Source organism: Muntiacus reevesi, chromosome 10, assembly GCF_963930625.1.
Source record: "Muntiacus reevesi chromosome 10, mMunRee1.1, whole genome shotgun sequence".
In the NCBI taxonomy this organism is placed as follows: Eukaryota; Metazoa; Chordata; class Mammalia; order Artiodactyla; family Cervidae; genus Muntiacus; species Muntiacus reevesi.
Genome location: NC_089258.1, coordinates 43,601,924 through 43,617,026, shown reverse-complemented (window position 1 = coordinate 43,617,026; position 15,103 = coordinate 43,601,924). Strand labels below are relative to the sequence as shown.

The 15,103-nt window shown below is 40.8% G+C and overlaps 1 protein-coding gene across 1 annotated transcript in view; it reads left to right on the top strand.

Moving 5' to 3' along the window:
• Positions 1–15,103, top strand: part of LOC136176345 (ankyrin repeat domain-containing protein 26-like) — a 92,764-nt gene that overhangs the window by 31,402 nt on the left and 46,259 nt on the right. Inside the window, exons 9-13 of the mRNA XM_065946513.1 lie at positions 3,930–4,036; positions 5,580–5,717; positions 8,744–8,811; positions 11,339–11,372; positions 12,482–12,551. Of these exons, the coding sequence (XP_065802585.1) occupies positions 3,930–4,036; positions 5,580–5,717; positions 8,744–8,811; positions 11,339–11,372; positions 12,482–12,551 (417 nt within the window). The remainder of the gene's footprint in view (positions 1–3,929; positions 4,037–5,579; positions 5,718–8,743; positions 8,812–11,338; positions 11,373–12,481; positions 12,552–15,103) is intronic.

Here is a 15,103-nt window from a genome sequence, read left to right as displayed (position 1 = left end):
GTGTTTTATTTACAGCAGTATGTTAACAGGTAAACTGAATAGTGCCCATGAGGCCCTGTTACCATGGAAACAGTTCTAAACCCGAGTCGGGGGGCAGGGGTGAAAAAAGTCGGTGCCCCCAGGAAGGGCAGAGCTCTGTCTGCCAGCCACCCTTCTACCCCAGAAGGAAGGTTTTCCCATTATAACGTGAGTGGGAGTGGGTGGTAGGCTCCGAGCTCACAGAAAAGGAAGGCCTGCGGGGCTGGGCAGAGGAGGAAGGAGACCCAGTGCCCAGCAGGGGGAACTGGGTGAGTGCAGCTGGGCCTGGGAGGCAGCAGGCCCGGAGCCCTGCGCCCTCCAAGACCCCAGGTTCTGAGATCCGGCTACGCGGGTCACGTCAAGTTTGACACCCAGCCTGGGCGTTTACTTGTGCTGGTGACCCCTTGGTTCACCAGGTGCACCTCGAGTCCTCCACGCTCAGCCCCGGGGAGCTGTGCAGCGCGGTCGCAGCTGTGCCTGGGGAGCTGCCCTCCTACTCTTTCTTCAGGAAGCTTGTGAAGTCCGGCCTCTGGAGCCCTGCCAGGAACTGCCCCCACTCTCACAGGCCTCAGTTTTCTGTGTTTGGAAGCTCCAGTCTTCCCCGAGAGGAAGTCTTTTGAAGGAACCAAATTGTCTAAGATTTCACTTAAATCATGATATTTCTCAAGCATTAGAGAGTAAAGCGTTCCTTTGAGTGTTTATGGCCGGTATTGGTGATAACACTGCACTTCTTAAAGGTGAAACATTTTCCAAATATTTTCCCCCACTTAAGTTTTTTTTTTTTGTAATCAGTCTAAAGTAACACAGTAAAGCAAAATTTGCGTCAGTAGACTTTGTGTTAAAATTCAAACATAACAAAAGCATTTTACAACATAATAGAAATCTTGCTGCTGTTGACAAATTCGCATTTTATGAAAAATGTTTTATATAAGCATGGTTTCTCTCTCACTGCCCAAGTCTTAAGAGGGCAAAAGCAAAGGAAAGGAGCGAGCAAGTGAAAAGTGCGAGTCAGGCTGGAATTGTGGCAGTTGGGAAATGCCAAGAGGATTTATTTATTTTAATATTTATTTATTTGACTGTGCAGGGCTTAGTTTCAGCATGTAGGATCTAGTCTCCTGACCAGTGGGTCAAACCCAGGCCCTCTTTACTGGGAGCACTGAGACCCAGCCACGGGACCACCACGGAAGTCCTGAGATTTTGGTTTGTGCTTTTTATTCCCTTCAGTTGATGTATTTCTGTGAAGTGCTTTTCCGTTTTCAAGGATAATAGTTGTTATTTTGAAAAAGAGTGTGAGTGAATTGTAAACTTGCCTAGGTGCCAGTTTTAAGAAGACTCTGAGCAAAACAGACTGGTAGTGAACAGGTGGCAATTAAGTGGGAATTAAGAGAGAAGAACAAATAATTAACTGATATATTATCCTATTCTGGCAGAACCATCCACTTAGATAAGAGTCTAGACTCTGCTCTCCCATCTAGAATGTCTTGATGGGAAGGAAATAAGGGGTTTATAAATAATGAGATCAGGTTGCCTTTTGGATTTACTAGTCCCTATTCTACCACTGTTTACCCAGGAACATTTTAAAAATTGCAGTTTTGATGACTCTTACCTCTTAGACTTTTCTTTTTTATTCAAACCCTTATGTAAGAGAAGGAATTGGCCATGTGAGTAAGAGATGAGACCAGAGTAGTTGCTGCACTAATTCTCAGCTATATTCTGCTGGTGAACCACAATTATTTGGGAAGACTTATTAAAAAAATGTACAAGCCTAGGTTGTTCCCTGAAGATTTTGACTGAGTAAATCGAGGAATGCTTGGACGTGTGTATTTAGAACTATTCCCTTGAGATTCTGATCTAGCCCTTGATGAATAACTATGGCGTCAATACATGTAATTTCTAAATGCACCTATCACAAAAGAAAGTAGTCTCTAGAGGTGTTGGAGTTTGATCAATGCTAGCTACTTCCATCAGCTCCCTCCTTTCCAACAATATTAGCCTGACTTTTTCTCTGCCCCTGTGTCTGAGACGTTAAAAGGAGTATCTTTGGCAATATCTGTGGGATTGCATGTGACACTGCGAGAGTCTTTAGAGATTTGCTCATGGCGAAGTCACATCATCTGTCGAGTCTGACCCTTTAAGGATTTTGCACCTTCTGTTATCATCCAGGTCATTATGTCAACAGATGTTTGTTACCAACAGGGTTTTCCTGAGTGCAGTAACAGTAACTCAGGAGCCTTTTTTGGTGTCAGCTGCAGGACAGACTGTTGCAGTGTGTCTGTTAGAATTGCTGATCCCTGGCATAAACAGATGAGAGCTTTAAAACCCATGAAGTTAGTAACAGTCCAGAGGGGAATTGTTTTAAGCATTTATTTCCAGCAGGCTTGGAAACTCATTATCCATTTGATTAGCAATCTAGAAGAATTCTAGAGATAGCTTGTAGTTTCAACAGGCAGTGGAAACATTCTTGACTGTGAATTATGAGTCTTTTTAAAAGAATTTCTGTTTAATTGAATTATGAACCTTAATAGCTATATTTCTTACATATTGGGACCCACTTTTTTGTGAAACATATGATATTAAAGAAAAGAAAGGTTTCACATACAAATATTTGCTTTATACCCACTGTTCGGAAACAGCAAACATAAAACCAAAAGTGGGCCATAGACCAGACATGGCCCTTGGATATGTTTAGTTTACCTCCACACATGGAGTCAAGATTTCAAGTTTAGGCAGCTCATGCAGAAGTTCAGACTTCTCCAAAGAGGAAATCTGGACCCCCTTGAGCCCATCCTACGGTTTGATCTGCATCAGAGGACACCCCTTCTGTATGGGACATGTGTTTTCGCAGTTACCCGTCTCACCTGCCTTTTTCACTTACTCAGGTCATCAGCTTTCCATCCATAAACATTTGAGTTTCCAATTTTTCATTGATAGTTTATTTCGATAAATATTTGAAGGTTTTAAAGACAGTCTAATTAATCTATCTATAGTTGATTTCATGTTTTAAAAAATCTCTTAAGAACCACATTGAATTTTTCAAATTAGAATCTTTAAGTTGGTTGTGGTGGTTTCGCACTGAATGACTCTCGCAAACACACCAGGTTATCAGAGACAGCACAGGGAGAGCTCGTGGAGGAGCAGCTCCTGGAGAAAATGCTGGGCGTGTGTTTATTGGTCATCTTATGCTGCAGTCTTTAAGAGCAGCAAAGCAAGACAGACACCAAAACTCTAGGGTTCTGGAAGCTTCCCATTGGTGGTCTGGAGGTAATCACATGAGAGTCATCAAGAAGGGTCTTGGAAGATAAGGTGGGGAGGGCACTCATTCTGCATGCAGTTAGCATCTAGCCAATGCTGACCTGTCAGCCAGAACGTCTGACTTAAGGCAGGGCAGTGGAAAGAGCAAGCAAGGAAGAGAGAATGAGTAAGATTAAATTCCAGGTGACATTTCTGAGAAAGCAGTAAAACAGGGTTCCCACAGTTGATTTTTTGGGAAAAAAAAAAAAAAGTTGCTCCCTTTGCATGTTCATGTAGAGAACAATATTCCCACTGGAATGTCTGTAAACCTTTTGAGTTTACTCATGGTCATCCTTGGATAGGTTATGCATGCTACAGATAGTATTATATATTTCTGCCTCAGCATTGTTCCTAAAATATGCAATTGATACACTAGCTAAATGATACTGGCACCCCCTGCATTGGGAGCTTGACTCTTAGCCACTGGGCCATCAGGGAAGGCCCAGAGGAGGAGCATGTTAAAGAGAAAGAAGGTGCACAGGGCGATGAGGAGGAGGGGCTCTCTTTCATTTGCTTTCTGACTTTTATTTTTAAGTTCAGAGAATCTATTGCACAATTTTAATTTCACCTTAGAAATAGGTTAACCGTGTACATTAGAAATGGTTTTCCCTGTCTTACAGGATGACCTGACACCACTGTTAGTTGCGATACGTGAAAGGAGAGGGCACATGGTGGAGTTTTTAGTAAAGAAAGAAGCAAATATACATGCGGTTGACAAGATGAAAAGGTACCATTGTTCTTTTTCTTTTTAAAACCCTTAGTGCGGTTCTAGGATGGTAATATCAAGATTAAATGAATAAGAGGATTCATTTGTGATCAACACATCATCACTTAGGTAGAAAGTCAATTATTCTGACTGGGAATCATGAACAATATATAGCAGGAATATATAGCAGAATTCAAATTCCTTTAAAATACTGACTGATGTTATATGCAACCTGTTTTTTGTGTTTGTTTGGTCAATCTTGTAATAGCTGAGGGATTTCAAATTAGTTTTATTAGCTTTATGAAATATGGATTCTGCTTTTTACTTTACCTCATGACAGTATCGCGTTTCTTAATTCTTTTAAAAGAATTCTTTAACCTCTACTTTGTATGTATATATTTTTATAAGATGCATAGTGTGTGTTGGTCACCCAGTTGTGTCCGACTCTTTGCGACCCCATGTACTGTAGCCCGCCAGGCTCCTCCGTCCATAGGATTTTCCAGGCAAGGGTACTGGAGTGGTTTGCCATTGCCTTCTCCAAATGCTGATGTTAGTTTGCAAAAGAGTCAGATACAACATAGTGACTAAATAACAACAGCCACAAAAAGGTGATTCTTACTCATTGTCACCAGATCCTGTGGACTCATCAGTTTTTATCCTTTCTCATTTTAGTACATTTTGATATTTTCATTTTTAATACAGGTAGAAGGAAGAAAGATAGCTTTGATTGGATAAACAGTTCCTTTAACAAAGACAAGTCAGAGGTGGACAATACAGAAAAAAATGATGGGCTTTACATTCAGACTAGGTTCAATTCCTAGATTTCCTACCTATTAGGGATATTTATCATCAGCAAATAAGTTTCCTGATGTGAAAGGCAAATAGTAATGCATCTTTCAAAGGTGCCTGTGTGTAAGAAAGATTTTATATATAGTATTTCATTTTTAGTGCCTGTCACATGCTTGTCCACATCATTAACGGCCACCATGACTATTTTTATTCCCATTATTATCAATATTTTTGATTTAAGCCTGCAAGTAGCCTTTCCTTAACCCAACCTCTAGCTGACTTTGAAGCCGAATATATCAGACTAAGGAGGAAATAGGGAATTCATCCCTTAAATGGTCACCTGCCTCAGATAAGTGACCTCAGCATCATTTCTTGTCCATCAAGGACTTGCTTATTATTTTAAAAAAACATTTATTTATTTATTTTGGCTGCATGGGGTCCTAGTTGTGGGAACTCTTAGTTGCAGCATATGGGATCAAGTTCCCTGACCAGTGATGGAACCTGGGCCCCCTGCATTGGGAGCCTGGAGTCTTATCCCCTGGTCCATCAGGGAAGTCCCCATCAGGGACTTTTGAAATAGTGAGGTACAGGAGGCTTCTTTTCTGTCCCTTCATTTTAGCCCCTGAGGTAATTTACGAAGATGAACACTTGAGCCTGTAAATGGTGAGTTCTTCATGGAAGGGCAAGGCGTTCACTTGGTAAAGCATATCAGATTCACTGTTTAAGTAAACTGACTCAACTCCCTGAGGCTGAAGTCATCTCTCTGTTGTTTTAGAACAGCCCTCATGCTTGCTGTCAAGTATGAATCAGAAAATGTTGTCAGACTTCTTCTTCAGCAAGATGTTGATATCTTTTCCCAAGATATTTTTGGATGGACTGCAGAAGAATATGCTGTTATTAGCGGTTTTAATATGTAAGTGTTCACATTAAAATGTCAGTTCTCACTAAACTGCAGCCAAAAATAATTTTAACTGTTACTTGCTACATGACCAGTGAGAGTTCCAGTTTGGTGCAGGCAGTTTGGAGAAGGGTGGTGAGATGTTCCCCCTCAAGCGCTGAAAGCCAAGCAAAGGTCAGTTAGTTACTCTTGGCTGTGGGTTTGGGGTGCTTTATCTCAGACATGTAGACCTTGATCCTTAGAAAGCTTGACATTAGCCATTTAATTCCAAGTGTGACCTCTCGGTATGGTGTACAAACAGTGTCACAGTTGTGATATTTCTCACTAGTTATTTGGGTCTTGAAATGTTTCAGCAGCAAATCCTGTGTGTTCCCTTGAGGACTTGCCTCTCTATATGCTTCCGGCTGAATTTTCCAAGAACCCTGTGATTCCCTAAGATGAACGAGACAGTCCTCTTCCACAAGTCACTTGTGGGGGAGAAAATAGTTCTTCTCATCACTCTGTTGCTTGCATTGATTCTGCTGCTGCAGCACTTCTGCTCCAACTGGGCTTGACAGGGTCTGCTTGGCAGCTGGATCTGGAGTCTGGATGTGGCTCTATAAAGACCTATAATAAAACATTTTAAAAGGAAAAACAAAGAAACTCATCCTGCAGTGGGCTCACGATTGACCTTTGCTCCCAGGCCGCCCCCGCGGGTCCAGGTCCCCAGGCTCTGAGGTGACGCCCACGTCGGCTTCAGAGCGAGGGCACCTTTACTGTCGTGCATGTGTGTGTCGCTCAGTCACTGCTGTCCAGCACCCGCGCCCAGTGCGGGCAGCCGGGCCTCTGGCTCCGCCCTCACTCAGAGACCTCATGTGGAGCCACGTGCGAGCCCAGATCTGCACGTCGAGGGGCCGCGGAGGCTCTTCTTCATCTTTCCTGCTAGCAGATGGCAGTGGGGACCATGTTAGGCTGTCAGAGAGGGTCACGTGCTCCTGCAGGGGTTGCTCAGACCACTTTCTCCTTTGTATCCAGACCTGAACCTCAAGGCAACTTCTGTCCTGTGGCGGCACCTTTTCTTAGGTCACAGGTTCCCTGTCATCCTTCCCAGAGTAGTGGGTGCCAGCTGGCCTGAGATATCCTAATGATGCCTGGCCCCTCATGGGATCCGTTTCCTGTAATAACGAAAATCTTCCAACGGATTCCTATCCACCTCCACCTTAAATGTTTTCAGAATCTGCCCCATAAGGAACCCATTCAGCAGAAATCCCTAAATCTCAAGGAAGATAGTTGGAATTCAGAGAGGTAAGCCCTGTCTAGAACTTGCCAGTATCCACTGTAAGAGTAAGGATATGTCTTCCAAGTGAATTGGAGAGGAACATGGAGATTAAACATCATTGTCAGGAAGATCTGCTGGTTCAGAGTTTGAGTAGAGAAGGAAGAGTAGTGGTCTAGGCCAGGTCTTGATTATGATTAGTTTTCTGCTCTTCTTGTAATTAGCTGCAATAATGGGGGATCATTATGTTCTCTAATGTAGTGAATTCATATGTTATAAATAAATTTAGGTACACGTTATATAAGAGCTGAGATACCCTAAGTTAGAAACCACAAAGAACAGCTAATCACCAGAATTAATAACAGTTTCATGCAACACGTGAATGCTAAACGCATGAAAAAGCACACATTGGGATTTACTTGAAATTCCAAAGGAGTTACAGCAATAAAGTTGAAGATGAATTTATTCCACTCTTTGACTGTTTCTGCAAGCATTTGGGTGTCCTATTAATCCTCTTGTGAAATCAGGTAGTAATATCCCAGTTGTGTAGAGGAAGACTTTGAACTGTAGAGAAACAACTCCTCCAGGATCAAAGGGCAGTTGATTATAGAGCTGGATTTGCAAGCTTGAGAGATTTTTCATATGCCAACCTAAGTCTAGTTAATTATTGGAGCTGTACTGCCCTGAGTTCATGACTTCTTCATTTTCTTTCTCCTTTCAGTTCAGTTCAGTTGCTTAGTCATGTTCGACTGTTTGGGACCCCGTGAACTGCAGAACGCCAGGCCTCCCTGTCAGTCACCGACTCCTAGAGTTTAACCAAAATCATGTCCATTGAGACGGTGATGCCATGCAGCCATCTCATCCTCTGTCGTCCCCTTCTCCTCCTGCCTTCAATCTTTCCCAACATCAGGGTCTTTTCAAATAAGTCCATTCTTCGCATCAGGTGACCAAAATATTGGAGTTTCAGTTTCAATATCAGTCCGTCCAATGAACACCCAGGATTGATCTCCTTTAGGATGAACTGGTTGGATCTCCTTGCAGTCCAAGAGACTCTCAAGAGTGTTTTCCAATACCACAGTTCAAAAGCATCAGTTCTTCTGCACTTAGCTTTCTTTATAGTCCAACTCTCACATCCATACATGACTACTTGGAAAACCATAACCTTGACTAGATAGACCTTTGTTGACAAAGTAATGTCTCTGCTTTTTAATATGCTAAGTTGATCATAACTTTCCTTCCAAGGATTAAGCATCTTTTAATTTCTTGGCTGCAGTCACCATCTGCAGTGATTTTGGAGCCCAAAAAAACAAAGTCAATCACTGTTTCCACTGTTTCCCCATCTATTTGCCATGAAGTGATGGGACCTCATGCCATGATCTTAGTTCTCTGAATGTTGAGCTTTGAGCCAACTTCTTCACTCTCCACTTTCACTTTCATCAAGAAACTTTAAAGTTCTTTTTTACTTTCTACCATAAGGGTGATGTCATCTGCATATCTGAGGTTATTGATATTTCTCCCGGCAATCTTGATTCCAGCTTGTGTTTCATCCAGCCCAGCATTTCTCATAATATACTCTGCATATAAGTTAAATAAGCAGGGTGACAGTATACCTTTACTTTCTCCTTTACTATGCTAAATAAAAGTTTATAGAACTTAGAAACTTGAAATGTATGGGACAATTGAAGTTTTGATATTATCTATGACATTGTCTGAAATGATCTCAGAATTTGGTACTTGTTTCTCATATCAGTGTTAAAATATTATTTATCACATTTTTAATACATAGCTTTCGCCAACTGATTTCTGAATATAAAGAAAAGAGACCTAAAACTTCTCCTGAAAAGAGCAACCCAGGTACGTCATCTGATACCAAATTAGTCTTGGTGATTCTACTGTAGATAAAGTAGGAATGAGGAAGTTTCACTAATGAAAGAACTATGAAAAAATTAGTGGAAATATCATGTGTATATTATTTTTTAAATTAATTTCTTTACACTCTAGTATTCAGAATTCTTTAAGATGTTAATTGTAGGTGATTTACCATCAAAGACAGTATTTTTAAAAAGAAATCTATTTATTTAATAGGGCTTCTAAAGTCCTATAATAGATCTTTGTGTAAATCAGAAAAAAATTTTGAAGTGAGTATGATGTATATTTCATCTATAGTCATAGTATAGCAGATTGGACTTCTTATGAAAGTGAACTTTCATCTTTAGAAATGGTTTGCCTTTAGTGAATGAATAGTTAGTAGTTACTGTGTCATAATTAGTCTCACAAAACAGTTACCATCATTAAAACTGGGAACTTGAATAATGCCTTCCTGGTAGGATAAGAAATGATAAACAATAACTGCAAAGCTGAGCCAGTGTGCAGCATAGTAGTGAGAGATTATTTCTGAAAGATACTTACCAATAGTACAGAAGGCAGAAAAGCAATGCCTGGTTGAGAACCAGTTATTTTGCCTATTGTTGTACCAAGCAGGTCTAGATTACCAACTTCATTCCTTACAGATCCCGAGAGAGTGAGATAGGTTGACTTCTTTAGGACCAGATATTCTCTTTTGTGTGTTGGACAATTGTCATGACAGTATAGTTTTGTAAGAACAATATGTTCTCTTGCCATCAGTTAAAAGATTACCATAATTGATATTCAAATACAACCACTTGGAACTCTGCAGGTTCTAATAAAAGCACAAAAATGCTTTGCGCTAACAAAAACAGCATTAGGTTTCCTGGATGTGGCATCTAGCACGTTGTACAGGGTATCCAAGGGTACCTTTAACTAAGTAGACCTCTGTCTCATCAAAGGGGGCTTCCCAGGTGGCTCAGTAGTAAAGAATCCACCCAGCAATGCAGGAGATACAGTTTGATCCCTGTGTCAGGGAGATCCCCTGGAGAAGGAAATGGCAACCCACTCCAGTACTCTTGCCTGGGAAATCCTATGGACAGGAGGGCCTGGTGAGCTGTAGTCCATGGGGTCACAAAAGTCAGACAGAACTTGGTGACTGAACAACAAAAACATCTATCAAAGAACTGTAGGTTGGTTTAATACACTAGTCAGAGGAGATACAGAGATGACAGTGTCTTGGTCTTCAATACGCTCAGAATAGAATGGAGTTTTCTCTGGTTAATTTCTGTATTTTTCTAAGCAAAATTTTCAAGGAAAACATGTTAATTTATTTGTTCATTTGTTCTCTAAACAGATAGCTTTCAAGTGTCTTTTATGTACTAAGAATTATCCTGATGTCACAGGGTGCAAACACTTAAAAATCACTGCCCCTGCTCCCCAGGCTCAAGCTTGCAGTGCTCCTCTCCCCGTGGAGTCACTGCATGTGAGTCATCCCTCCAGCATCAGATCATGACGACCCCAGGGAAATGTTGCCCAACAGCACCAGAGTCCATGGCTCCCTCCATCCTTCCCTCCCTCCCCTTGTTCATCAGCTTAGGATGTGATGATGTATGCCTTCCAAGCTGAAAAAGCATGCTTTCTATCAACATTTGCCATATAATGGGAAGGACTGATAAGATGATATCCCTCACTAGCACACAGCACTCTTCGGAGCATCCTGCTCTGTGTGGTCCAGATGCTCTTGAGCAAAGGAAGGAGACAGTCTCAAGAGATTCTTTTTAAACATATTAGTGTGTGTGTGTGTGTATATATATATGAAACTTTTTAAGAAAGTTCAGCTTCTGTGTACTCTACTTCATGCTCACCACTACACGTCTAGTCCCCATTCTCACCACTGAGTTGAACCCCTTTACCCGTTTGCCCTCCCCCACCTGCCTTTCAAGTGATTATCCTTTCTAAACCTGGAATCACTACATCTTTCACACTTCTCTTGCCTTTGGAAAGAGGGCCAGGAAGAGAAGACTTTTGTTTCCGGTGTTGTACCACGTTCTGAAGTTCAGGGCCTGTAGACCAAGCCTCCCTGTGATAGGGTGTTTTCATTGTGAGCTGAAGAGCCAGAGCAGGTGTCAGGCCCCAGCAAGACGCCTGTAGTCTCTGTTCAGTGCTTCAGTCGGCGGACGTCCAGAAATACTGTGCTGTTTAAGTGTGCTATTTTCAGCTTATGGTACTGATTCTGTTAATGGTGTAGTATCATTTTCTGTCTGTCTCCAAGAGTTTGGTTAGGATTATGGTCATTGTAAACAGCAGTTCTTCCTTTGTTTTTTGTTCTGCATTTGATGACTATAAAGGGGAGAAGAGGTTTTTAGGCATTAGTGGCCTATGAGTATAGTACAGCGCTGTTCCCTTCCTCTAGTGTGGCCTCCGGGTGTGGTTTGAAAGGAATACTTTTAAACAAAGCATCAGTCTTGAGGTTTTAATATTCTGTATTTTTCTTCCGTTGATTTAAACTGTGTCTTGCTTTTTTCTTTACTAGTGGATGAGAGTTCTGAAGAGGACTCTTCAAGGAGGTAAGATTTTATGGATGTTTTAAATTATATGTTTAACAAAGGGAACATGGAGAAGAGAAACTAATGTTTGTTGAGTATTCTACTCTGGGTTCGACACTGCATTATGTGCTTAACATTTGTGACCTCAGAGTCATCACAGCAGCTTTGTAAAGTAGCTGTGTCCTACTTTTACTTAATTAGGCAGCTGTGGTTTCAGGAGGTTAATCAATTGACCCTGGTTAAAATAAGTTGACCTGTGATTTGACAATTGGCCTTCCTGGCTCCCATGTCCACTCCCATGGCCCTCAGCAGAGACAGAGAAGTACCCGTGTAGCATGTAAGTTAAAGATATAAGTTAGTTCTTTGACTTGTGTACATTTTAAGTTTTGACATTGTGGGGAAACTCGCTGTACTCCCTCTTCGAGTAAAGGAGAGAAGTGGTGCCATCTCAGTAAGTGGTATCCCTGCTGATGGACCAAGACTCCCATTTTGGACCAACTCAGATTCGTCTCTGAGCCTTGAACAGACAATGGAGAAGGCAAAGCTTGTTCTTCTGCTTTGTTTAAAGTCATCAGGTTTATTCTAGTTTGTACAAACAAGAATTATTTCAATCCATCAATTGGATTTTCAGTTCAGCTATTAGAACTTTTGGTGAAAACAAATTATTTTTAGGCTCTGCTGACATATTGGCTGTCAGTCTCTGTTATGGAGACCAAGAATGAGTGTTAACCAGATATTTCATAGGTTGGGAGAGATGGAAGCAGAAATAGGTAACGAAAAACTTTTTTGGAGACTTCCCTGGGGGTGCAGTGGTTAAGATGGTTAGTAAGACATCTTCCAGTGTAGGCAGTGTGGGTTCAATACTCGGTCAGGGAAGCTAAGATCTCACAAGCCTCGAGGTCAGACAGTCAAAACATAAAATAGAAGCATCATTGGAACTAATTTAGCAAAGACTTTAAAAGTGGTCCACATCAAGAAATCTTTAAAAAAAAATTTTAAAAAGCTGTTTTAAAACAGGCCAAATTTTATTCATGTCAAGAAAGTTCATTTAATATATAGACAAACTTGTTTTTTTCTTCTTTTCTTCAAAATGAGCTCACTCATTTTTATTGTATGTTTTTGCTTTAAAGGTTTCCCAACAAACCTGGCGTTGATTTAGGGCCTACATCAAATGATGAAGTCTTAGGTTTTCAAACCAAGGTAAAGTGTTCTGTTGTGAAATTGGTATTGCTGCTCTGAAATTAGTTTCATGTAGTATTTACTCTTCTGATTAGACAGTGTAAGTGATAAATAGATTCAAGGGATTAGATGTGATAAACAGAGTGCCTGAAGAACTATGGATGGAGATTCATGAGATTGTACAGGAGGCAGTGATCAAGACCATCCCTAAGAAAAAGAAAAGCAAGAAGGCAAAATGATTGTCTGAGGAGGTCTTCCAAATAGTTGAGAAAAGAAGAGAAGAAAGAGGCACAGGAGATGTGGAAAGATATACCCATTTGCATGCAGAGTTCCAAAGAATAGCAAAGAGAGATAAGAAAGCCTTTCTCAGTGATGAATGCAAAGAAATAGAGGAAACAATAGAATGGGAAAGACTAGAGATCTCGTCAAGAAAATTAGAGATATCATGGGAACATTTCATGCAAAGATGGGCACCATAAAGGATGAAATGGTATGAACCTAATAGAAGCAGAAGATATTAAGATGAGGTAGCAAGAATACACAGAACTCTACAAAAAAGATCTTTATGACCCAGATAACCAGGATGGTGTGATCATTCACCTAGAGCTAAACCTGGAATGCGAAGTCAAGTGGGTCTTAGGAAGCATTACTATGAACAAAGCTAATGGAGGTGTTGGAATTGCAGTTGAGCTATTTCAAATCCTGAAAGATGATGCTGTGAAAGTGCTGCTGCACTCAATATGCCAGCAAATCTGGAAAACTCAACAGTGGCCACAGGACTGGAAAAGGTCAGTTTTCCTTCCAATCCCAAAGAAAGGCAATGGCAAAGAATGTTCAAATTACTGCACAATTGCACAGATCTCACATGCTAGCAATGTAATGCTCAAAGTTTTCCAAATCAGGCTTCACGAGTATGTGAACCATGAACTTCAGATGTTTAAGCAGGATTTAGAAAAGGCAGAGGAACCAGAGATCAAATTGCCAACATCCTCTGTATCATAAAAAAAGCAAATGAGTTCCAAAAAAGCATCTTCTTCTGCCTTATTGACTGTGCTAAACCATTTGCCTCTGTGAATCACAACAAAGTGTAGAAAATTCTTCAAGAGATGGGAATACCAGACCACCTGACCTGCCTCCTGAGAAATCTGTATACAGGACAAGAAGGAACAGTTAGAACTGGATATGGAATAGACTGGTTCCAAATCAGGACAGTAGTACATCAAGGATGTAAATTGTCACCCTGCTTATTTAACTTATATGCAGAGTACATCATGTGAAATGCCAGGCTTGATGAAGCACAGGCTGGAATCAAGATAGCTAGAAAATATCAATAACCTCAGATACGCAGATGACACCACCATGATGGCAGAAATTGAAGACCTAAAGAGCCTCTTGATGAAAGTGAAAGAGGAGAGTGAAAAAGTTGACTTACAACTCAACATTCAGAAAACTAAGATCATGGCATCCGGTCCCATCACTTCATGGCAAAGAGATGGGGAAACAATGGACACAGTGGCAGACTTCTTTTTTTGGGCTTCAAAATCACTGCAGATGGTGACTGTAGCCATGAAATTAAAAGATGCTTGCTCCTTGGATGAAAAGCTATGACCAACCTAGACAGCATATTGAAAACCAGGGACATTACTTTGCCAGTAAAGTTCTGTCTAGTCTAAACTATGATTTTTCTAGTAGTCATGTATGGATGTGAGAGTTTGACTATAAAGCAGACTGAGCACTGAAGAATTGATGCTTTTGAACTATGGTGTTGGAGAAGACTCTTGAGAGTCCCTTGGACTGCAAGGAGATCCAATCAGTCCATCCTAAAGGAAATCAGCCCTGAGTATTCATTGAAAGGACTCATTCTGAAGCTGAAACTCCAATAGTTTGTCCATCTGATGCGAAGAACTGACTCATTGGAAAATACAGATTTTGGGAAAGTTTGAAGGTGGGAGGAGAAGGGGGCGACAGAGGATGAGATGGTTTGATGGCATCACCGACTCAATGGGCAAGAGTTTGTAAAACCTCTGGGAGTTGGTGATGGACAGGGAAGCCTGGTGTGCTGCAGTCCATGGGATCACAAGGAGTCACACACAACTGAGCAGCTGAACTGAACTGAACTGATGTTGATGTTTTCATAAAATTTGAAGAACAGTGTAGATGCATAAAAATATATTAATATAGTCATATGAAACAGAGGCTTTGCTGATAGTATATCTTTAGGAATACTGAGATATTACTGACCTATTGTATATAAATTCTAAATATATGTGTTTCTCCACATACCTTATTATACTTGTTTTTTTCTATCAAGTTTGTTCTTGACTAGAAATGTGTCACTTTTTCCTTTCTTCTTTCTTCTCTACCTTTTTTAATTTTTCTTTTTAATATTTACTGTTAACCTAATTTTTCCTTGCAGAATATATTTCTTCAATGTCTATTCTTTCAGTCCATCTCTGCCTCTATTGTGAACATGTTTGCTTATGGCTTTCTATTTAGAGTGTTTGTGGCTTTCATTCATGATCATTGCCCTATGGGTTTAACCTTGTTTTTTCCCTGTTTCACAGAAGCAGCTG